The following is a 25,571-nucleotide window of genomic DNA, read 5'->3' as shown; positions in this document are numbered from 1 at the left end:
AATTGAAAGTTCACAGAACCAGCTGAAATCATTTTTAGATCATCAGAACTCTTCCTAGAACCTGTTTTTTGAAAAGTAAAAAAGAGATTGTTTTCTCTCCAGGAGTGCCAAGAGAAATTTGATGACTGTTCTGTTCTTGGCAAAGGCCATTTTTGTCTTTATTTCAGGTTTTAGTGCATTTCCTTTACTTGAGAAATTCATTTTGTTCAAAGTTATCTGAAAAGAAAAACAACATTATCTCTTAAACCGTCTGTTGTTTGTATGCATGTAAGATGCAGTGAATATATAAAAATCATTTTAGAATTATTTTCAAGCAAACCAAATTTTAGAGTGCAACTCAAATTCACTTAATGATGTTTATTTGCTCTCACTATATTTTTTTCTTGGTATTTGTTAAGCGCTTACTATGTGCCGAGCACTGTTCTAAGCGCTGGGGTAGACACAGGGGAATTAGGTTGTCCCACGTGGGGTTCACAGTCTTAATCCCCATTTTACAGATGAGGGAACTGAGGCACAGAAAAGTTAAGTGACTTGCCCACAGTCACACAGCCGACAAGTGGCAGAGCTGGGATTCGAACTCATGAGCCCTGACTCCAAAGCCCATGCTCTTTCCACTGAGCCACGCTGTATATTTTCTAACTTTATGATGGGACAGTCTAGGTGGAATACATCGAAAAAGCCATAGTGATAGCTTTATGTTTGGACAGTGATGCTGGTAGCAGATAAAGACTGGGTCTTCTCAGCAAAGTTGGTGTACCTAGGATATCAGGTTATGTTCTAAAATTTAAAAGAGAATGAAAAAACCTTAATATTTTATGTTTATGTGTAAAATTTTTAAATTAGAGTATGATTTTATATCTGGCTATTATGCATATTTTACACTTATAAATCCATCTTTCCATTCTCTTTGTACTCTAATAAGGGTATCTCTAATAAGGGATGAGTAGCTTTCGTAAGGATGGTTTCCTCCCCGCTAGATTTTTAATTCTGTGCATACAAGGGATTGTGTTTTCTCCCAAACACTTAAAACAGTGTTATATCCCAAGTACTCAATAAATACTATTGGTTGATTGATTGATTGATTGGCTTAAATAGTATGCTTTAAAGGAGGGGCCTTGTTCTCAGGCACTATGAACAGCAAGCACACAGTACAGAGCTTTGACCCAGTAGTGCTCAGTATAGCATTCAATATAGCACTCTGCACATAGTAGACACCAAGTCCAGTTCTTTATACCTAAGAGGTGCCCAGTACATTCCCAGGTACCACAAATACCAAATGCCTCAGCGTAGCAAGGATGATACAGTGTGTCACTGCTGCTGAGTATAGAATAGAGCATCACTGCCCTACTTTCTTTCAGCCATACCCAGGCACATGGTCCCAAGCACAGAGACTAGTGATGTGTGATTTTCAGATGTGAAGAGCTTGCTTACCTTGAAATCCGAACCCTGATAGTTAACTTAAAACAAAGAGGAACATAAGCAGTCACATGAAGACATGTTTATCTAGGTATTTTAAGTCCTTTTCAGTGGCTAAAATAAGAGGAACAGAGAGGTGCTGGTCTTTTTAGATAACTGTCTCAATCTGCAGTTATTCAGAGACTGTGGAGTCAGTGACTAAGTTATCTGTATACCTAACAGACTTAAGTGTCTGCAAGAGACCAATAGTGGGCTGGCCATTTGGAAACTTGTGACCACAGAGCTAGTTTCTGGGGATACTTTCAGTCACTGACTGGAGTGAAGGGCAGGGGGACCACAGTCCAGCTTTGAGAAACGCACAGAACACTGTAGACTTTGCTCTTCTCAACAATATTACACGGAACTCTCCCAAGCACGTGCTGGGCACTCATTAAGCTTCCAATAAATACCACTGATTGAGGGATTATACTGGGATTAGGGGAGGAAAAAGTAAGTTAGTTGAATTGTTTCAAAGACAGATTTTTATGTGTTTCAAACTCCTAGAGTGAAAGCTCCTTCTGGGCAGGGACTGTCTTCAATTTATAACTGTTTTGGCTTCGCAGAGTGCAGTGCTCTGCACTAAGTAAGAGCTCAACAAATACTAGTAGGGGTAGTATAGCAGTAATAGTATTTATTAACCCCTTACTGTATACAGACCACTGTAATGATAATGTTGGTATTTGTTAAGCGCTTACTATGTGCCGAGCACTGTTCTAAGCCCTGGGGTAGATACAGGGTAATCAGGTTGTCCCACGTGAGGCTCACAGTTAATCCCCATTTTACAGATGAGGTAACTGAGGCACAGAGAAGTTAAGTGACTTGCCCACAGTCACACAGCTGACAAGTGGCAGAGCCTGGATTCTAACTCATGACCTCTGACTCCCAAGCCCGTGCTCTTTCCACTGAGCCATGCTGCTTCACTTCACTGTACTAAATGCTCAGGTGGGAATTAGGCTTAGTCCCTGTCCCTCAGGAGACTCACAATCTAAGATATTCACTAGTAAAAATCACAATCTAGTGGCACAGTAATAATAATAATATTTGTGATGGCAATGACCATGACAATCATGTACTCCCATTACCGTTAATAATCTACTCATCCCTTATTTTCAGACAATACCTTATCTAACCCTCTGAGGAATACAGATGTCCTTTTTATCCATGGAAGAAAGCCTCCCATCCTCAGCCCCTCCCACGTGACACCTCCTGTCCAGGTTATCCATCTCCTATCTCCTAATTAGTCACAGAGTTCAAACAGATCCTGCACTTCATGGCAGGAAAGGTGTGTGGATAATAGTGCTTCTCCCAGGAACAGAAGAGGTGACTAAACTCTGTTATTGACCTGGACTACCCTCTCAGCCTTCTGGCATCTTCTATTTTTGAAGTTCCTCAAGGAAGGAGTTCCCCCAGCTTCCTTTTACAATCTGTTCTATGGTTCACTGATCCTGTGTGAGAGAAACAATGATTACCTAGGCTTCCCTTTTCACATTCAATCACATCCTGCTTCATGACTTCATTTCCTTTAATAACCATGTTTCACCCAGGTCCTTGGTGCTTGGGGAATGATAATAATTGGGGCAATTGTTAAGTGCTTACTCTGTGTCAAGCACTGTTCTAGGATATAATAGATTCAAGTTAATCAGGAGGCACACAGTCTGTCCCCATATGGGGCTTACAGTCTAAGTAGAAGGGAGAGCAGATATTGAATTCCCCTTTTTACAGATGAGGAAACTGAGGCAGAGAGCAATTAAGTGACTTGCCCAAGGTCATGCAGCAGGCAAGTGGAGGTAGTGGGATTAGAACCCAAGTCCACTAACTCCCAGGGCAGTGTTCTTTCCACTCGGCCAGGCTACTTTCATAAATTGCTATTTCAACTCGAAGTATGAAGATAAGTTACCATAATGTATGAACAGTACAATCAGGTTGAAGTTAACCTTGACCAGAGTAAGGGCCAGAGAGTGAATTTTTCTTTCTTTGCCTGGTCAGGAACTGTATTTCTCTGCATTGGTCAGTTGTTGTGGGCAGGGAATGTGTCTACCAACCCTGTTGTATTGTATTCTCCCAAGCACTTAGTACAGTGCTTTGCACACAGTAAGTGCTCAATAAATGTGATTGATGGATTGCTATGGAATTTGTAATTAAACACGAAGCTTTGTTTTTCCACTGGTTGAAATGCACTAGTTGAGATAAGTAGGAAACAGTTGAGTTGCCATTTTCTTTGGGATTTGGACCTGTGGAGAGTTTGGGGTCTTCTTGGCAAGATTGACCTTTACAGAAACTATGCCTTTGAGTCCCTTGAATGTCTCCAGACTCTAGAGGATGTGAACCCAGCACTCTCCAAACCCAGCATGCTCTGAATCAAACACTCTGGTTCCAGCACTTTGGGCCCAGCATGTTCCTCCCTAAGCAGCCACAAATTCCAGCAAAGCAGCTTAGTATGGTCTTTCTTAAGCTGGCAGAGTGTGGTACTAACATGGCATTGGGATTCAGATGAAATTGAATAGAAACAGGAAATGATCAGACCTAACCAACTTTATAATCAATTGATCAATTGCATTTTATTGAGTGCTCACTGTGAGCAGAGACAGACATTACAAAAATTACAGAGAGCGGACATAGTAGGGAATAAGGATATGTACCTAAGTGCTGTGGGACCGGAGCGAGTATCAAAATGCTTAGGGGATATGTATATGAGTTAGTGATGATAGGATATGTCAGATATTCACATACGTGCTACAGAATACGTGAATTCATAAGAGCTGTGGAAGTACAGAAGTCCTGAAGGACAATTGTGGGGCCTGGAATATAACCTGGAGAAAACATAGACATGCTTCAAAGCTTTGAGATCCATCTTTTGGAGCAGTTTCACCAATTCCACTCACGTGCAGTATATTGCATCAAAAGGCAAGTCAAGTTCACGGACAGTGAGGTTCTGGAACACAACCAGTCTATTGGCATCTTGCAGGGCTAATCATATCACACTTTCACTGGGAGGGCCTATGAGAAGAAGGGGCAACAACAGGACAACTGAACAGCTGCTTTCTAGTGGGCTTAAATTGGGAAACCAACAACAGGGTGGGTGGAAGAAATATTTTAAAGATGCAGTGAAACAAAAATCTCATATGACAGTCACAGAAGACAGGTCAGCTGGGCATGCAGCACTTAGAAGTGCTTAGAAGAGAAGCAGCGTGACTCAGTGGAAAGAGCACAGGCTTAGGAGTCAGAGGTCAAGGGTTCTAATCCCAGCTCTGCCACTTGGCAGCTGTGTGACTTTAGGTAAGTCACTTGACTTCTCTGTGCCTCAGTTTCCTCATCTGTAAAATGGGGTTTAAGACTGTGAATCCGACTTGGGACAACCTGATCACCTTGTACCCACGCCCACCCCCAGTGCTTAGAACAGTGCTTTGCACATAGTGAGCGCTTAACAAATGTCATCATTATTAGAAATGGGAAGACTGTCTTGGAGCAAAGGCTTGAGAAAGCTCTTGACACCAAGAGGGAGTATTAAGCTTCGGGGTCTGTGGGTAACATAGGCAGTAATTCAGTAATTGGTACCTTTCTGGCCCCAATGTGGAATGATTTAAATTAGATTCATACCTGTGTACCTATTTTCATCTTTGAAAAGGAAGGATATACATATATTCACATGTATGTCAATTAGTCATATTCATGGAGCCCTGACTGTGTGCAGTGCATTGTATTAAGCACTTGGGAGAGTGCAGCATAACCGAGTTGATGGACATGTTCCCTGCCCACAAGGAGCTAATACATACAAATACTAATCAATCACTCAGTGGTATGTATTGAGTGCTTACAGTGTGTAGAGCACTGTGCTAAGTGCTTAGGAGAGTAATGATGATGATGATGATGATGATGATGTTGGTATTTGTTAAGCGCTTACTATGTGCCGAGCACTGTTCTAAGCACTGGGGTAGGCACAGGGGAATCAGGTTGTCCCACGTGGGGCTCACAGTCTTCATCCCCATTTTACAGATGAGGGAACTGAGGCACAGAGAAGTGAAGTGACTTGCCGACAGTCACACAGCCGACAAGTGGCAGAGCTGGGATTCGAACTCATGAGCCCTGACTCCAAAGCCCGTGCTCTTTCCACAGAGCCACGCTGCTTCTCCAGTACAGGAGAGTACAGTGCAATGGAGTTGGTAGATATATCTCCTAGCCATAAGGCGCTTACTGCCTACAGGAGGAGACACACATAAAATAAATTATAGCTTTGAATGACCATGGAGCTGAGGGTGGGGTGAATATCCAGTGCTTAAAGGCTAAAGATCCAAGTGTCTAGGTGACACAGAAGGGAGAAGGAGTAAGGTAAAATGAGTGTTTAGTAGTTGGGGAAGCCTTCTTGTAGGAGATGTGCTTTTAATGAAGTTTTGAAGAATAATATTTATGGTACTTGTAAGCACTTACCACTTTTTCTAAGCAGGGTAGATACAAGTTAATCTTACCTCTCTGGCCGGTCATTCTCGGTCTCCTTCGCTGGCGCCTCCTCCCCCTCCCATCCTTTAACTGTTGGAGTTCCTCAAGGGTCAGTTCTTGGCCCTCTTCTGTTCTCCATTTACACTCATTCCCTCGGTGAACTCATTAGCTCTCACGGCTTTGACTACCATCTCTACGCAGATGACACGCAGATCTACATCTCCGCCCCTGTCCTCTCCCCCTCCCTTCAGGCTCACATCTCCTCCTGCCTCCGGGACGTCTCCACCTGGATGTCGGCCCGCCACCTAAAACTCAACATGAGCAAGACTGAGCTCCTCATCTTCCCTCCCAAACCCGGTCCTCTCCCAGACTTCTCTATCACCGTGGATGGCACGACCATCCTTCCCGTCTCTCAGGCCTGCAATCTCGGTGTCATCCTTGACTCATCTCTCTCGTTCACCCCACACATCCTATCCGTTACCAAGACCTGCCGGTTTCACCTCTACAATATCGCCAAGATCCGCCCTTTCCTCTCCACCCAAATGGCTACCTTACTGCTACAGGCTCTCGTTATATCCCGGCTAGACTACTGTGTCAGCCTTCTCTCTGACCTCCCTTCCTCCTCTCTCGCCCCGCTCCAGTCTATTATTCACTCCGCTGCCCGGCTCATCTTCCTGCAGAAACGATCTGGGCATGTCACTCCCCTTCTTAAACAACTCCAGTGGTTGCCTATCGACCTCCGCTCCAAACAAAAACTCCTCACTCTAGGCTTCAAGGCTCTACATCACCTTGCCCCTTCCTACCTCTCCTCCCTTCTCTCTTTCTACCACCCACCCCGCATGCTCCGCTCCTCTGCCGCCCACCTCCTCACCGTCCCTCGGTCTCGGCTATCCCGCCGTCGACCCCTGGGCCATGTCCTCCCGCGGTCCTGGAACGCCCTCCCTCCTCACCTCCGCCAAACTGATTCTCTTCCCCTCTTCAAAACCCTACTTAAAACTCACCTCCTCCAAGAGGCCTTCCCAGACTGAGCTCCTCTTCTCCCTCTACTCCCTCTGCCACCCCCCTTTACCTCTCCGCAGCTAAACCCTCTTTTTCCCCTTTTCCCTCTGCTCCTCCACCTCTCCCTTCCCATCCCCACAGCACTGTACTCGTCCGCTCAACTGTATATATTTCCATTACCCTATTTGTTTTGTTAATGAATTGTACATCGCCTTGATTCTATTTAGTTGCCATTGTTTTTACGAGATGTTCTTCCCCTCGACTCTATTTATTGCCATTGTTCTTATCTGTCCGTCTCCCCTGATTAGACTGTAAGCCCGTCAAACGGCAGGGACTGTCTCTATCTGTTGCCGACTTGTTCATCCCAAGCGCTTAGTACAGTGCTCTGCAGATAGTAAGCGCTCAATAAATACTATTGAATGAATGAATGAATAATCAGGTTGGACGCAGTCCCAATCCCACATGGGGCTCACAGTCTCAATCCCCATTTTACAGACGAGAGAACTGAGGCACAGAGAAGTGAAGTGACTTGCCCAAGGGCACACAATAGAGAAGTGGCAGAGCCAGGGTTAGAACCCATTACTTTCTGATTCCCAGGCCTGTGTTCTATCCACTATACCATACTGCTTCTCTCAAACCATCATTTTCCACTGAAGATGAGGAGAGGGATGATCTGTCACTTATGAAGGGGGAGCGAGTTCTAGGCCAGAGGGAAGATACAGAAAAAGAATTGGTGGTGATATAGATGAGATTTGAGGTGCAGGGAATAAATTGGCATTAGAAGAGCGAAGTGTACAGTTTGGATTGGGAGATAAGGTAAGAGAGCATCAATTGATTTGATGGTTTAAAGCCAATGGTAAGGTGTTTCTGTTTGATGCAGAAGTGGATGGCTAACCACTAGAGGTTCTTGAGGAGAGGGGAAACGTGACTGAATGATTTTGTAGAAAAGTGATTCAGGCAGCGGAGTGAGGTACAAACTGGAGTTGGGAGAGACAGGAGGCGCGGAGGTCAGCAAGGAGGCTGATGCAGTAATCAAGGGGGGATAGTGCTTGGATTAATATGGTAGCACTTTGGAAGAAGAGGAAAGAGTGGATTTTAGCGATGTTGTGAAAGTTGAACCAACAGGATTTTGTGAAAGATTGAATATATGGTTTGAAAGAGAGAGATGAGTCAAGGGTAACACCAGGGTTATGGGACTTTGAGAAAATTACAGTGATAGGAAAATTAGGGGGAGGACAGGATTTGGATGTGAAGATAAGATCTGTTTTGGACAAGTTAAGTTTGAGGTGTCAGCAGGACATCCAAGTAGAAATGTCTTAAAGGCAGGAAGTAATGTGAGATTGCAGAGAAAGAGAGAGATCAGAGCTGGAGATGTAGATTTGGAAGTTGACATTTTTTTGGGAAAAGACAGGCAGCAGAGTGAAGTAAGGACTGGAGTAGGGAGAGGCAGAGGAAAGGGTGGATTTTAGTGATGTGAAGGAAGAAATGGCAGGTTTGGTGACGGTTTGAATACATGGGTGGAAGGGGAGAGCCTTGAAGCAGGGAGGATAGTGGTTTTGTCCTCAGTGATAGGAAAGACATGGGGAGGACAGGATTTGAGTGGGAAGATGAGTATATATAAATATATATACACATGTATATGCATATAGTGTAGGTGTGTGTATAAAACTATTTATATATATATATATGTGTGCATGAGTGTGTCTGTCCACTTATAGCAGTCCCTCATATTGGACGATCACTATGCTAACAGTGAGATCTAGTAGCCCACAGTATAAGACACATCTTGGAGCAGTGATCTCTGAGTCGACGTTGGTCGCATCTATCCCCTCCAGTTTCACAGCCACTTTTAAGGGACCTGCTTGGGGTCGCTGTAGTTGGAGGGGAAAATCCTGTCTCACAGTTTGAAAATAATCCTGGGTAAATTAGTGATGTCCAAAAAACCACCAGCTCCCCTGCTCTCTCCCCACCTATAGTAAAAACACAAAAGACTCACCCAAAACAAGACCAGATGGAAAATACTACTAATAATAATAATGTTGGTATTTGTTAAGTGCTTACTATGTGCCGAGCACTGTTCTAAGCACTGGGGTAGACACAGGGGAATCAGGTTGTCCCACATGGGGCTCACAGTCTTAATCCCCATTTTACAGATGAGGGAACTGAGGCACCGAGAAGTTAAGTGACTTGCCCAAAGTCACACAGCTGACAAGTGGCCGAGCCAGGATTTGAACCCATGACCTCTGACTCCAAAGCCCGCGCTCTTTCCACTGAGCCACGCTGCTTAAATACCGCACAACCCCCATAGCCTGATAATAAATCTAGAAGTCAGGATTCAGAAGCCTTGTTGTTTTGATGTACCTCTCCCCGTTCATTAGTTCTGTGACTGAATTCTGCATGGTGCAGTTCAGTGTGAAGAAGTAGAGCAGTATCTTTCATTAGGAGCTTTCCCTGAGAAGTTGAACCGTGTTAGCCTCCAGAAAACGTGTACTGGGGAATCAACTAATAAGTGGTATTAATTGACTGGTTTCTGCGTTCAGAGCCTGGTACTAAGCACTTGGAAGAGCACAATACAATAGTGTTGGTTCACGCGTCATGCCCAGAAGGAGCTTACAGTTTAGAGGGGGAGACAGATCTTTAAATTAGTTATAGATGTGTACATAAGTGCTAAGATCTGAAGGTGGAGTGAATATCAGTTGCTTAGTAAACGTTACAGATCTAAGTGCATTGACAACTCACTGAGGAAGACATCCTAACTCTAAGCCTCTGATGCTCTTCCTTCCTTCCGAAACTCTTGTCTAATTTCTGCTTGATTTTCTCCTCTCTATCCCAGGCGACAGCGCCAGAATTAGGACAGACACCCAGAAATGCTGCAGACGTACCAAGGAAACAGGGGAAGAAGACCGAAAATATTTGTGGAGGGGATTCAAGAAGCATCTCACCAGGTGCTGCCAGAACACTTGCTGAAAATACCTTCCCATTGCCCCTTCCAACTGACAGGTAAGAGACTTTCTTTTTAAGGTTTGCGGGGCCGGACACCCACTACCTTGGTGGGCACTGCCTCCTCCTGCCCAGTAGCATTTATGTACATGTCTTCAAACTTTGTTGCTTCTGTCATTTGTTTGTCTGTCTTGTCGGCAAGATTGAAAGAGCCTTGAAGGGAGAGTTTGTGTCGACTTACTCTCTTGTACTTTCACAAGTGCTTGGAACAGGACTTAGCACAGAATAAGTGCTCAAGAATTACTATTACCTGGTTAATTATCCAGGAAGTCATTCTCTCTGGGATTTCCTGATGACCTTCTAGGCTCTGTGTCATTTTAAAGTCTTCCGTCACTAATAATAATAATAATGTTGGTATTTGTTAAGCACTTACTATGTGCAGAGCACTGTTCTAAGTGCTGGGGTAGATACAGAGTAATCAGGTTGTCCCACATGAGGCTCACAGCCTTAATCCCCATTTGACAGATGAGGTAACTGAGGCACAGAGAAGTTAAGTGACTTGCCCACAGTCACACAGCTGACAAGTGGCAGAGCTGGAATTCGAACCCATGACTTCTGACTCCCAAGCCCGGGCTCTTTCCACTGAGCCAGAGGCAGAACCTGAAGCAGTGGAGAAAGTCAGTGATTTGGGGCTTCACTATAGTTGTCTCAGAGAGGAACTAGAAAATTGATACCATCCTCTACTTTTAAATTTTGAACTAGTCTTCTCCTTTATGGTTCTGACTCTTAAGTTCTTGAATGAAGTAGTTCAGGGAAAGATTAGCCAGGGTGCCAGGCCTTTCTGTGCTGTCTTATTCCAAGCCAACCCAGGGCAGCCTCGAGGGATCATTCGTCATGGTTTGGAGCCCATCTGCAGGTCTCAGGCCCATCAGTCGAGAAGTGGTATTTATAGGAGAGGTCCTGCACTCTGGGGTTGGAACATGGAACAGGAACACTGTGCATTTGAACATCTCCGAAGAAACTCCATCTCTAAGTTTGCGGGGTGTCTGCATATCTGGAGTTTTGGGTCATTCCGCTGGCCAATCACCCTCCTATTGCCAGTGTTAGCCCACAAGTGAGAGAGCCCAGACCTGACCTTCTTAATCCACGAGAAGACATTCGTAAAGCACAATGTGGGCTGGTTGTACATATGATCGCTATCCAGCTATACCCTAGACAAAAGCCACATTGAACTATGAAATGATGAACAGCAAAGGGGAAACTCAAAATGATTCCAAACTTGGGCCCATAAAGACTCTAAGAGAATTCTGAAAATAGACCAGTATGATGTGCCCCTCCTTCAATTCCTTATTGAAGACACATCTCCTCCAAGAAGCCTTCCCTGACTAAGCTCTCCTTTCCTTTTCTCCCATTCCCTCTGCATCGCCTTGACTTACTCCCTTTATTCATCCCCCCCCCTAGTCCCACAGCATTTATGTACATGTCTGTAATGCTATTTATTTATATTAATATATGTCTCCCCTTCTAGACTGTGAGCTTGTTTTGGGCAGAGAATGTGTCTGTTATATTGTACTCTCCCAAGCTCTTAGTACAACACTCTACACACAGTAAGTGCTCAGTAGATATGATTGTCTAGCTGACTGACTTTGGGCCCATGACTAAGTTTCTCTGTGCCTCAGTTTCCTCCTTTGTAAAATGGAGATTCAATACCTGTTTTCCCTCCTACTTAGACTGTGAGCCCCAAATAGGACAGGGACTGTGTCTGACCCAGTTAATTTGTATCTACCCTAATGCTTAAGACAGTGCATGACATGAGAAGCAGCGTGGCGCAGTGGAAAGAGCACGGGCTTTGGAGTCAGGGCTCATGAGTTCGAATCCCAGCTCTGCCACTTGTCAGCTGTGTGACTGTGGGCAAGTCACTTAACTTCTCTGTGCCTCAGTTCCCTCATCTGTAAAATGGGGATTAAGACTGTGAGCCCCACGTGGGACAACCTGATTCCCCTGTGTTTACCCCAGCGCTTAGAACAGTGCTCTGCACATAGTAAGCGCTTAACAAATACCAACATTATTATTAACTATAATAATAATTATATTTATACTTAGATCTGTAATAATTAATAATAATTATGGTACTTAAGAGCTTGCTATGTGCCAAGCACTGATCTAAGTGCTGGGGCAGATACAAGTAAATCAGGTTGGACAGTCTCTTTCCCACAGGGGGCTCACACCCTTAATCCCCAGTTTTTACAGATGAGGTGACAGAGGCACAGAGAAGTTGAGTGACTTGCCCAAGGTCACACAGCATATACAAGGCAGAGTGGGGATTAGAATTCAGGTTCTTCTGACTCCCAGGTCCATGCTCTGTCCACTAAGCCATGCTGTTTCTCAGTCTGTACCCTTTATTCACCCTATCCTCAGCCCCACAGGACTTATATACATATCTTCTCGATTGTAAGCTCATTATGGGCAGGGAACATGTCTACCAACTCAGTTGTAGTATACTCTCCTAAGTGCTTAGAACGGTGCTCTGCATACAGTAAGCACTCAATCAATACCATTGATTGATTGATTGATTAATTAATATGCCTGGAGCAGGGACCCCAGCAGAGTGCCTAGAGGCAGGGAAACTGACAGAGAGTTTTGAGACAGGCAAATTGGCAGTCATTAGGGCAGGGAGACAGTGAGGCTGTGCGGAGTCAGAGAAATTGCCATGATTAAACCCTCTTTTCTTCTACTCTCTCTCCCTTCTGCATCACCTTTACATTTACAATTGGATCTGTACCCTTTAAGCAGTTGATAACCACCCCATCTTCTGCCCCACAGCACTTAAGTGTACATATCCTCATAACACTATACCTCTAATTTGTTTATATCTGTTTCCCCCTCTAGGCAGTAAACTCCTTGTGGGTATCTATCAAGTAACTCTATTGTTTTGACCCTCCCAAGTACAAGTTCATACAAATATTGTATTGACCCTCCCAAGTACAAGTGCTTAACAAATACCAAGTACAAGTTCAGCACATGTACTTAATAAATAATAATAGTAATAATAATGGTATTTGTTAAGCACTTACTATGTGCCAAGCCCTGTTCTAAGCACTGGAGGAGATAAAAGATAATCAGGTTACCCCATGTGGGGCTCAAAGTCTCAATCCCCATTTTACAGATGAGGTAACTGAGGCACAGAGAAGTGGTAGTTACACATCAGACAAGTGGCGGAGCTCAGATTAGAACCCACATCCTCTGACTCCCAAGCCTGTGTTCTTTCCACTAAGACATGTTGCAAAACCTTGATTGATTGTTGAATTGACTGTTTTCACACACTAGAAGTAAACACACCAGAGAAGCAGTGTGGCTTAGCGGAAAGAGCACGGGCTTAAGAGTCAGAGGTCGTGGGTTCTGATTCTGGCTCCTCCACTAATCAGTTTTGTGACTTTGGGCAAGTCACTTGACTTCTCTGTGCCTCACTTACCTCATCTGCCAAATGGGGCTTAAGACTGTGAGCCCCACGTGGGACAACCTGATTACCTTGTATCTACCCCAGAGCTTAGAACAGTGCTCGGCACATAGTAAGCACATAATAAATGCCATCATAACACATAGTAAGCGCTTAACAAATACCATTATTATTATTATTATTAATAATAACCTCCCAAACCACTCGGCCATAGCTAATCCACGCACACTGTACCTGCTCCTTTTGAATTTTTGTGAAGTAGCGTCAAAAAGGAGTAAACAAATCTGTGTATGGCTGTGTAATTACAAAAATACAGTCATTCTGCATCTTCTAGATTTTTCAATACACTCGTTGTGGGGGAAAGGGGAGGTGAATAAAGGGAGCAAGGCAGGGCAATACAGATGAGAGTAGGAGAAGAAGAAAGTGGGAATTTAGGGAAGGCCTCTTGGAGGAGATGTGCCTTCAATAAGGCTTTGAAGGGGGAGGGGGGAGAGTAGTTGTGTGTCAGATTTAAGGAGGGAGGGCGTTCCAGGCCAGAGGGAGGATGTGGGCAAGGGGTTGGCTGAAACATAGATGAGATCGAAGTACAGTGAGATAGTAAGCACTAGCATTAGAGGAGCAAAGTGTGAGGGCTGAGTTGAAGTAGGAGAATAAAGAGGTGAGGTAGGAGAGGACAAGGTGATTGAGTGTTTTAAAGCTAATGATGAGGAGTTTTGTTTGATTCAGAGGTGGATGGGCAACCACTGGAGTTTCTTGAGTAGTGGGGAAACGTGTCCTGAACTTTTCTGTAGAAAAATAATCCGGGCAACAGAGTGAAGTACAGACTGGAGTGGGGAGAGACAGAAGGCTGGGGAGTCAGCAAGGAAACTGATACAGTAATCAAAATGGGATAGGATGAGTGATTGTCTTAACGTGGTAGCAGTTTGGATGGAGAGGATGGGCAGATGTAAGTGATGTGAAGGTGGAACTGATAGGATTTAGTGATGGATTTAATATGTGGGTTGAATGAGAGAGAGGAGTCAAGGATAATGCCAAGGTTGAGGGCATTTGAGAAAGGAAGGATGATGGTGCCATCTATAGTGATGAGAAAGTCACAAGGCAGACAGGGTTTGGGAGGGAAGATAAGGAGTTCTGTTCTGGACATGCTAAGCTTGAGGTGATGGGAGGACCTCCAAGGAGAGATGTCTTGAAGGCAGGAGGAAATGAAAGACTGCAGAGAGGGAAAGATCAGAACTGGAGTTGTAGAGTTGGGTGTCATCTGCATAGAGGTGGTGGTTGAAGCCATGGGAGTGGATGAGTTCTCCAAGAGAGTGGTTGTAGATGGAGAATAGAAGAAGTTGGGTGGAGATGGAGAATACAACTTGGTTGCACTGTACTCTTCCAAGAACTTAATACACTGTTCTGCACACAGTAAGTGCTCAATGAATACCACTGATGGACTGATTGAGTGATACAGAAGTGTGAGAGATTTGGCTTTGGGGAAGTTGGTATTAGTGCTTGAAGTGGAAACGAACCATTTTTGAGAAAAGCGGAGGAGGGGACATAGTGTGTTGAGCAGGGCAATGGGAGGTTGTCTGAGCAGATTACTATGATAAAAGGGGAAATGGGGATGGAAGTTCAATCAACCAGTGCTATTTACTGAGCACTTACTGTGTCCAGGGCATGTATTCATGTTTGGGAGAGTGCAATACTAAAGAGCTGGTAAGCACATTAAAAAATGTCAAAGTGGAATACTGGATTTAGGAGGTAAATTTAAACACAATTTAATTTAGACCAAATGAAGAAAAACTCAGGAGTAAGAGAGGATTTGAATGATGGGAAAAAAAATAACCCTTCTAGCATGTCAGGAAATTGAGCACAGATAAAAAATTACTGAGAAACTGGCACTTTAAATTCCCAAAGCATTAGTAGTTAAAGAGAATGTCATTGGCAGCGCAGTCAGTAATTCTATCTGTAATGGTTGCCCATTCCAAGGGTACATATTTGTCACTGAGCCTAGTTCCAGCCTCGGCTATTTTTGAGAGGTCACTTAACTAACCTAGTTTGGAGTGGAGAGAAGGCTCCATTTCCTTTCTCTGAGCACGGGGGCCAGGATAAGAATCCGACCAGATTGAGTAGTCCCGGTAAGAGACTTGAGAGGGAATGAGGTGGTGGGATCAGGGTTGAGGGTTTATTTGGATTATTATTATTATCCTAGCTATATTTCTCAAACACTTAAGCACTATTCTAGGCACATAAGAATATTCGAAAGAGATAATTTGAAGGCGGATCCTGCCCCTTGAAATTTTACAATCTAAGGGAGAAAACAGAGAAATAGCCAATTCTGAAATAGCCAAACAGGTCACAACCTTCCCTCCCCTGTCCCCGGTTGAGCACAGCAGAGGTCCTAGAGCATATAAAGGCTTAGTCCCTGCTTCACCCACGCTGTGCTCCTGTGGGTCAGGGGCTGCATGTGGGTATCATCATGGAAGCATGGGGTTATTGGAGTCACAATCCCTGGACAGGAGAGGGAAGCATTTCACCTCCAAATGGCAGTCTGGTTCAACTCGGCAGAGAAAGAATCAATCAATCAATCAGTGGTATTTATTGAGTGCTTACTATGTGCAGAGCACTGTTCTAAGGGCTTGGGAGAGTACACTACAACAGATTTAGTAGATGCGTTCCCTGCCCATAATGAATTTACAGGCTAGAAGATATGGACATACATTCTATGGGGCTGAGCGTGAGGTGAATATCAAGTGCTTAAAGGGTAATAATAATAATAATAACAGTACTTGAAAAGTGCTTATTATGTGCCAAGCACTGTTCTAAACACAGAGGTAAGTACAGGTTAATTAGATGTACACAGTCCCTGTCCCACATGGGGTTCGCACTCCTAATCCCCATTTTACAGATGAGGTAACTGAGACCCAGAGAAGTTAAGTGACTTGTCCAAGGTCACAGAGCATGCTGAACCAGGATTAGAACCCAGATCCTCCTGATTCCCAGGCCTGTGCTCTCTCCACTAAACCAAGCTGCTTTCCAAGTGCATAGGTGACACAGAAGGGAGAAGCAGTAAGGGAAATGAGGGCTTAGCTGGGGAAGCCCTCTTGGAAGAGATATGATTTTAATAAGATTCTGAAGGTGGGGAGTGTGGTGGTCTGTTGTGCATGAGGAAAGGGGGAGGGGAAGAATTCCAGGCTAGGGGAGATCATGGGTAAGGGGTCAGCAATAAGATATACACAAGTTAAGGTACAGTGACTAGGTTGGCTTTAGAAGAATGAAGTGTGCAGGCTAGGTTGTAGTAGGAAATCAGTGAAGTAAGGCAGGAGCAGGGGAGCTGACTGCGTGCTTTAAAGCCTATGGTAAGGAGTTTCAGTTTGATGTGAAGGAAGATGCACAATCACTGGAGGTTTTTGAAGAGTGGGGAGACATGGACTGAACTTTTTTTAGGAAAGTGATCTGGGCAGGAGAGTGAGGTATGGACTAGAGTGGAGGGAGAAAGAGGACAGGGAAGTCAACGAGGAGTCTGATGCAGAAATCAAGGCAGGATATAAGTGCTTGGATAAGCATAGTAGCAGTTTGGGTGAAGAGGAAAGGATGGATTTTAGCAATGTTGTGGAGGTAGACTCTCCTATGAATCAACACCTTATTGAGGCAGGAAAATCTGTGTACGCTGATGAAGCTTAGAGCTACGCCATATAGGGCTATCCATAATGGAAAGTTCTAAGCAGAAGTGTCAGACAAAGTCATTTCACCTGTGCTGGGCGGCTGTGGCATGGGAAAGAGTCAAAGGCAGATGATCAAGTGATCAGAACGTTGATCAAAGACAACAGCAGAGACTCAAGTGTTTACTACATGGAAAAAGGCAATGGTAAACGATTGTTCTGCACACAGTAAGCACTCAATAAGTACAATTGAATGAATAAACCACTTCCATATCTTTACCAAGAAACCTCCCTGGATACACATACCAGAGCAACTTTATGACAGAAGATGGAATGTTCTAAAGAAGATGTGTCAGACAATGGGTCAGAAATGACTCTACGGCATTTGAAGAAGAAGGTAGAACCAACGGGATTTGGTGACATATTCAATATGTGAGTTGAAGGAGAGAGATAATGCTAAGGTTACAGATTTGGGAGACTGGGAGGATATGGTATTGTCTACAGTGGTGAGAAAGTAAATGAAAGGACAGTGTTTCTGCTTTGGACTTGCTAAATTTGAGGTGTCAGTGGAACATCTAAGTAGAGGTGTCCCGAGGCAGGAAGAAATGTGAGACTGCAGAGAGGGAGAGAGATCAGGGCAGTTGCTGATTCTGCTGATATCTGTTGCCGATTTGAACATTCCAAGCACTTAGTACAGTGCTCTGCACATAGTAAGCGCCCACCTCCTCACCGTCCCTCGGTCTCGCCTATCCCGCCGTCGACCCCTGGGCCATGTCCTCCCGCGGTCCTGGAACGCCCTCCCTCCTCACCTCCGCCAAACTGATTCTCTTCCCCTCTTCAAAACCCTACTTAAAACTCACCTTCTCCAAGAGGCCTTCCCAGACTGAGCTCCTCTTCTCCCTCTACTCCCTCTACCACCCCCCCTTCACCTCTCCGCAGCTTAACCCTCTTTTCCCCCCATTTCCCTCTGCTCCTCCTCCTCTCCCTTCCCATCCCCACAGCACTGTACTCGTCTGCTCAACTGTATATATTTATTACCCTATTTATTCTGTTAATGAAATGTACATCGCCTTGATTCTATTTAGTTGCCATTGTTTTTACGAGATGTTCTTCCCCTTGACTCTATTTATTGCCATTGTTCTTGTCTGTCCGTCTCCCCCGATTAGACTGTAAGCCCGTCAAACGGCAGGGACTGTCTCTATCTGTTGCCGACTTGTTCATTCCAAGCGCTTAGTACAGTGCTCTGCAGATAGTAAGCGCTCAATAAATACTATTGAATGAATGAATGAATGAATGAGACGTAGATTTTGGAATCATCCACATGGAGGTGGTAGTTGAAGCCATGTGAATGAATGAATTCTCCAAAGGAGTGGGTGAAGCTGGAAAATGGAAAGGAACCCGGAACTGAACCTTAAGGGACTCCCACCATTAGAGAGTGGGAGGCATAGGAAGAGCCCGTGAAAGAGATTAAGAATGAGCACCTAGAGAGATAGGAGGAGAACCAGGAGAGGGCAGTGTCAGTCCAGTTAAGGTTAGATAATGTTTTAGAAGAAGGGGTGGTCCACAGGGTTGAAAGCAGGTGAGGAGTGAGGAGACAGATTAAGGTTGAGTAGAGGCCATTGGATTTGGCAAGGAGAAGGTCGTTGGTGATTTTAGAGAAGGCAGTTTCTGTGAAGAGTTGGGAGTGGAAGCCAGATTGGAGAGGGTGGAGGGGAGAATTGAAGAAGAAGAAGTAGAAACAGTAGTTGTAAACAATTCACTCCAGGAGTTTGGAGAGGAATGTTAGGAGGGAGATGGGTTGATAAATGAAGGAAGCCATTGGATCAAAAGAGTGTTTTTGTAGAATAGAGAGGTAATACATGAGCATATTTGAAAGCAGTGGAGGAGAAATCATTTGAAAGCGAACCCTTGAAAATGGTGGTCAGGGAGGGAAGAAGGGAAGGGTAAGTGTTGATAAGGTGTGAAGGGATGAGGTAGATTTTCAAAGGAGGTGAGAGATGTCTTGAGCATCTGCTGGGAAAGATGGGAGATTTGGTGAGGGGAGAGGTGCTAGGGCAATTTTAGGAAGATCACACCTGATGGTTTCAGTTTTATCAATCAGTCAATCTTATTTATTAAAGTATGTGGCCACATCACTAGGGACAAGAGATGATAGAGGCAGGAAGAAAGGGGGTTTGTGGAGGGAGTTCAATGTCTGAAACAGCTGTCGCTTTCTTCTGACACCCTGGATCCAAACAGGTTTGTGCTTTGGGGCTAGTATTCCTTAATTCCCTAATGAAATGTGTAGTGGAGACACGTTATGGTAGAATTGAGTGTACTTATGGCCTTTCCTTTAAATGGCCAGCACATGGATGTTCTTTCATTGCTTTTGCTTGCAAGATCGACTCAAATAGGTAGAAGCAATTCCCACTTTTCCGCTTAACTTATTTTTAACTCTCCCACCCATGGTGCTTCTTTAATCACAATTTCCCACTAAACTTAAGAAGGAAAGTCAAACAATACTTCGCAAAGCCTTTTAACATGAACAGACATGAACACCCTGACTGTCATTCCACATCAGGTCTGCACAAAAGTCAATGAATAAAGTAGAAAAGGATGGCCATTTTTTCCTTGCAAGAACCACCCTGCTAAGGAAGTTCACACACTAGATCTTGAATCTCGATTTCTTTTTACAGCAGTGAATATCATCTTAGTATCAATCTTCCCTGCCATTCACTGGAGTGACTGCATTGGGGCTGAGGAATGGACCCAACTAAATCTTTATAGCTGGGACATTTAGTCAGTGCCATTTTCCAATTTGAGTTTGATTTCAGTTTTAAGCTAGGCATTTTGTTTATGCCCAGTATGTCACGATTTTGAATTTCCTATTATGAAATTCCTATATACTGATGAATATGCTTTGAAAGCATCCACATGCAAACACCAGGAAAATACATGTACACACATACACACACTAGGAAGATAAAAGGAAGGTTCTGAACAAGTTCTGAGATCAGTAAAGATTGAGAGTAATAATAATAATAATGATGGCATTTGTTAAGCGCTATGTACCAAGCACTTATCTAAGCACTGAGCACTGTTGATAAGATTGATGACTGGATTAAGGTGGAGTTGTATACCAGTCTGTCCCAGAAAACTCTCTGTATAGTCAAGATTGGACATGAGTGGCACAGATGCTTCTTTTGGTCCTAAATTCTAGAAGCTTTGATGATCTTTTCCACTTCGTGTGTCAGAAAATATGATCAATATTAGCTTAACAGGTATAGGGGACAGAAGAACTGTATCAAGTACAGAATGAAGCAGGGATATCTATGTATCTACAAGATAGATATGCATACAATACTACTAATAATAATGATGCTATTTGTTAAGTGCTTACTGTGTGCCAAGCACTGTTCTAAGCACTAGGGCAGATACAAGATAATCAGGTTGTCGCATTTTACAGATGAGGAACTGAGGCACAGCGAAGTTAAGTGATTTGCCCAAAGTCAAACAGCAGAATAATGGCAAAGTCAGGATATCTAAGCAAAACCTTAGATGGTGTGGTTTGCTGGATTAGGTAGGAGGTGGAGGAGAAGATAGGTCAGCCTCGTGAGCCACAATTAGAATGAAATGACGCTTAAAACAGAGGCTCTGAATAGAACTGTGACGCTGAGAGCCTGAAACAAAAATGACACAGGTCCCTGAGGGTAGCAAAGTGCCTCAGAACAGCCAGGGCCAACTTTTACACTCTCATGTGATAGAGACGTTTGCAGCCTCAGCTTGGGTTTTTAGACCCTCCCCTTCCTCTCCATACTAACTCCGAGAATCAAAAGTCATTTCAGCTGGTCTCACTTATCCATAACACTCTGAAAGGAGAACAGTGGTCTGTGTTTTTGTAAAGTATTCCTAAATGGGAATCTACATTATATATCCACATCTTTTTTTTATCGTTTCTCATTCATTTCCTTAGAGGAGCACTGCATGTCTTCCTGACACAATCTAATACAGTTTGACAGTGACACTTTAAGCTATGTGGTTTTGAGAGTTTCATGAAATGTTTTATTCATCAGACACTTTGAGTAACCTGCTGAATTGTATCACTGATGCAGTAACAAGTGAAATGGATGCTGTGAATTCTTCTAAACTTAACTTCCCCTCGGAATGCTATCAGTTTGGTAGTTCCTTAAACTGGGACAATAGTGCTAAGGTTAATAATTGTGATTTTGTTAGGCATTTAGCACATAGAGGAGCAGCTTGGCCTAGCGAAAATAGTTCAGGCCTGGGAGTTATAGGACCAAGGTCTGCCACTTGCCTGCTGTATATGCTTGGGCCAGTCACAACTTCTGTGTGCCTCAGTTACCTCATTTATAAAATGGGCATTAAGATTTTAAGCCTTATGTGGGATGTGGACTGTGTCCAACCTGATAATTTTGTATCTAACCCAGCACTTAGTACAGTGTCTGGCACATCAATCAATCTGTCCTATTTACTGAGCTCTGTTTGCAGATCATTGTACTAAGTATGTGCTTAACACATACCGTAAAAAAATGCAGCACTATGCACTAGGCAGATACAAGATAATCAAATTGGTCACAGTTCCTGACCCACAGAGGGGGCTCACAGTGTAAGGGGAAGAGGCAGTAAAACAGAACCTCCCAGAACATGGTTCCAGGAAAAAAATGAGCCAGAATAACTGTTTCCATGTAAATTAGGAAGCTCTTCTCTCCCTCGTTCCTGCTCTCTCATCTGACTGCCTACCACCTTTTCTCTCCCTCTTTCCCTCTCTGCTTCTTGTTCTTCTGTCCATCTATTCTACTACTGATATGCTTGCTGTGGGAGCAGAGCAGGGAGAAGGCATTTACAGAGATCCTTGAGGGAAGAAGGTGAGAGGAGGAGGGAATGGGTTCTGAGACCCTTCTGGTTGACAATTAGAGCCCCCAACCTCAGAGAGATGGAGGCAGGCTTTTAATTCAAGTGGGACGCTGTAGGCAAAGACCTGTTCTGGGGCCAGCAGCAGGAAAGGTGGAGAGAGATAGGGGTTTCTGTCCCCTGCCTGACAGATTGGAGGCAGGGGAGAGGCTGAGACCCCTGGCCTCTGCCTTCCATGGCACCTCTCTTCATTTTTAGTTTTGCCCTCTTATTCATCTGGCCCAGTCTGTGAAATCACATTGTATGCCCTGCATAATGTGTATGATGTCATGAGGTCAAGGCAAGACTTATTTAAAGCTTTCACCCTATTACCTTAATAGCAGAGGGTTTTTTTGAGTGGAATGATTTAAAGAAGGTAGTTACTTCTTTTGTAAAGTTAGAATGAGTCACTATTTAGCTCATTCTTCCATCAGGGACTGGGAAAATGAGATTGAAGCTTAATATTCTTTGTAGAGAGGAAATCAGTTTATATCATTTGGAACTGGGGAAGAAGAATGTGAACTTCATCAGCACCTAAAAAGGAAGGAATTGGACATGTCCTTAGTGACACCCTGCTGTCCAACCATTTTTGAAGGATGGATTTTTTGTTTGTTTATTATTTAAGGCAGGAACTGTGATATAGTCAATCTGCGCTTAATAATTTAGGGATTTGTCATCAGCCTATAGTACCTGACTAGTTTGGTAAAGAGGCTTACAATCATTTTACATTATTTTTGAGCCCCAGGATGCAGCCTTCTGTTTATAGCCATTCTTGAATGACTGTTTCTAGGACTATGAATGATGAATGAAGTCTGTTGGGTTGGAAGAGTTTCTCAGATGAGTGGAAGCGTATTTGAACACCTCCATCTAATACAGCTGGGTTATAGAAGGAACCCAGTACACTTAGCTCCTCTAACGCCAACCTCTTCACTTTACCTCATTCTCACTTTTCTCATTGCTGGCCCTTCACCCACCTCCTGTCTCTGGCCTGAAACTCCCTCCCACTTCATATTGGAGAAGCAGTGTGCCTTAGTGGCAAGAGCACAGACTTGGGAGTCAGAGGACATGGGCTCTAATCCCAGCTCCACCACTTGTCTGCTGTATGACCTTGGACAGACCACTTAGCTTCTCTGTGCCTGAGTTACCTCTTCTGTAAAATGGGGATTAAGACTGTAAGCCCCACATGGGACAACCTAATTACCTTGTATCTACCCCAGTGTTTAGAACAGTGTTAGGCACATAATAATCCCTTAACAAATACCATATCATCATTATTATTGTTATTATATAATAATAATAATAATGTTGGTATTTGTTAAGCGCTTACTATGTGCCAAGCACTGTTCTAAGCACTGGGGTAGACACAGGGGAATCAGGTTGTCCCACTTGGGGCTCACAATCTTAATCCCCATTTTACAGATGAGGTAACTGAGGCACCGAGAAGTTAAGTGACTTGCCCAAAGTCACACAGCTGACAAGTGGCCGAGCCGGGATTCGAACCCATGACCTCTGACTCCAAAGCCCGTGCTCTTTCCACTGAGCCATGCTGCTTCTCTATATCTGACAGATAACCACTCTCCCCACCTTATTAAAATTATATCTCCTCAAAGAGGGCTTCCCCATTTAAGTCCTCATTTCCCCTACTCCCTCTCCCTTCTGTATCATGTTTGCAGTTGAATTTGTTCCCTGTATTCACCTCTCCTCAGCCCCACAGCCCTTAGGTACGTATAGGTAATTAATTTTATTCTCTGTCTCCCCCTCAAGACTGTAAACTCCTTGTGGGCAGGAAATGTGTACTAACTCTGTTTTAGTCTACTCTCCCAAACACTTAGTACTGCACTCTGCATGCAGTAAGAACTCAATTAATATGATTGATTGATTGATTGTTTAGAAAAAATTGAACTGGTTCCATTGGCTAGAAAAATGGATTGTACTGGGCTCCTCTGACTCTAATATGGCCCACCATATTGTCATGGGATATTTTCAGAATAGTAATGGATTTTCAGGGAAGCCAAATTCACCCAGCAATTTCCAGAGACCAGATAAACTGATACTGTCAAATACTGTCAACAGTCTGTGAAAATGACTTAGAGATCCTAATGAGGCTCTTGCACTTTTCCTATATCTGACAGGCTGCAGGAAGATCTTGGACTCTTTCTCACCCGGTGATCTGAAGTTGCACTGAGACTCTAGAAACAAATTAGTTCAGTAATTAGTACTTTTAAACAGTAGGGAAATCCAGGGGTCTGGATAGGGTCTTGCTGGTAATTGAGAAGAATGCGGGGCATAATATTAGCTGGACTCTGGTTTTTTTTCTCCCTTTCTTCTTAAAGATGGTGATGATGGAAGCAGCTTTGAAATCCTACCTGTGTGTGCACACTGTAATTCATTCATTCATTCATTCATTCATTCATTCGTATTTATTGAGTGCTTACTATGTGCAGAGCACTGTACTAAGCGCTTGGAATATACAATTCAGCAACAGATAGAGACAATCCCTGCCCACTGACAGGCTTATAGTCTAATCAGGGGAGACAGACGGACAAAAACAAGACAACTTAATCGCAATAAATAGAATCAAGGGGTGTACACCTCATTAACAAAATAAATAGGGTAATAAAAATATATACAAATGAGCACAGTGCTGAGGGGAGGGGAAGGGAGGGAAGAGGAGCAGATGGAAAGGGGAGAAAGGGGGCTTAGCTGAGGGGAGGTGAAGGGGGAGCAAGGAGGGAGCAGAGGGAAAAGGGGAAGCTCAGTCTGGGAAGGCCTCTTAGAGGAGGTGAGCTCTCAGTAGGGCTTTGAAGAGGGGAAGAGAGTTAGTTTGGCCGATGTGGGGAGGGAGGGCATTCCAGGACAGCGGGAAGATGTGGGCCAGGAGTCGACGGCAGGATAGACGTGAACGGGGGGACGGTGAGGTGGTGAGCAGCAGAGGAGTGGAGCGTGCAGGATGGGCAGTAGAAAGAGAGAAGGGAGGAGAGATAAGAGGGGGCAAGGTGATGGAGAGCCTTGAAGCCCAGAGTAAGAAGTTTTTGTTTCATGTGGAGGTTGATAGGCAACCACTGGAGGATTTTAAGGAGAGGAGTAACATGCCCAGAGCGTTTCTGCAGGAAGATGATCTGGGCAACGGAATGAAGAATAGACTGGAGCGGGGAGAGACAGGAGGAAGGGAGATCAGAGAGAAGGCTGACACAATAATACATCTGGGATATTATGAGACCCTGTACCAATAAGATAGCTGTTTGGATGGAGAGGAAAGGGCGGATCTTGGCGATATTGTAAAGGTGAGACCGGCAGCCATTGGTGATGGATTGGATGTGTGGGGTGAATGAGAGAACTGAGTCAAGGATGACACCAAGGTTGAGGGCTTGAGAGAGAGATGGGAAGGATGCTCATACCATCCACAGTGAGAGGGAAGACAGGAAGAGGACAGAGCTTGGGAGGGAAGATAAGGAGCTCAGTTTTGGACCTGTTGAGTTTTAGGAGGCGGGCAGACATCCAGGTGGAGACATCCTGAAGGCAGGAAGAGATATGAGACTGAAGGGAGGGGGAGAGAACAGGGGCAGAGATGTAGATTTGTGTGTCATCTGCATAGAGATGATAGTTGAAGCCGTGGGAACGAATGAGTTCACCAAGAGAGTGAGTGTAGATGGAGAACAGAAGACTGAGGGTTCTGCATTGGCCTTTAGCATCACACATTCACCCACAGATGAATTTCACAGTCAGTGGTGGCTTCTTTGCATAAGTAG

General features: G+C 44.1%; 1 protein-coding gene across 7 annotated transcripts in view; it reads left to right on the top strand.

Moving 5' to 3' along the window:
• Positions 1–25,571, top strand: part of LOC100084468 (transforming acidic coiled-coil-containing protein 2) — a 298,341-nt gene that overhangs the window by 45,139 nt on the left and 227,631 nt on the right. For all 7 annotated transcript variants that reach the window (XM_029080506.2, XM_029080510.2, XM_029080508.2 and 4 more), the window contains exon 5: positions 9,722–9,888. In XM_029080506.2, coding sequence (XP_028936339.1) covers positions 9,722–9,888 — 167 coding nt within the window. The remainder of the gene's footprint in view (positions 1–9,721; positions 9,889–25,571) is intronic.

This window comes from Ornithorhynchus anatinus, chromosome 16, assembly GCF_004115215.2.
Source record: "Ornithorhynchus anatinus isolate Pmale09 chromosome 16, mOrnAna1.pri.v4, whole genome shotgun sequence".
Taxonomy (NCBI): domain Eukaryota; kingdom Metazoa; phylum Chordata; class Mammalia; order Monotremata; family Ornithorhynchidae; genus Ornithorhynchus; species Ornithorhynchus anatinus.
Note: the sequence above shows the minus strand (reverse complement) of the source record. Positions and strands in the feature narration are given on the sequence as shown.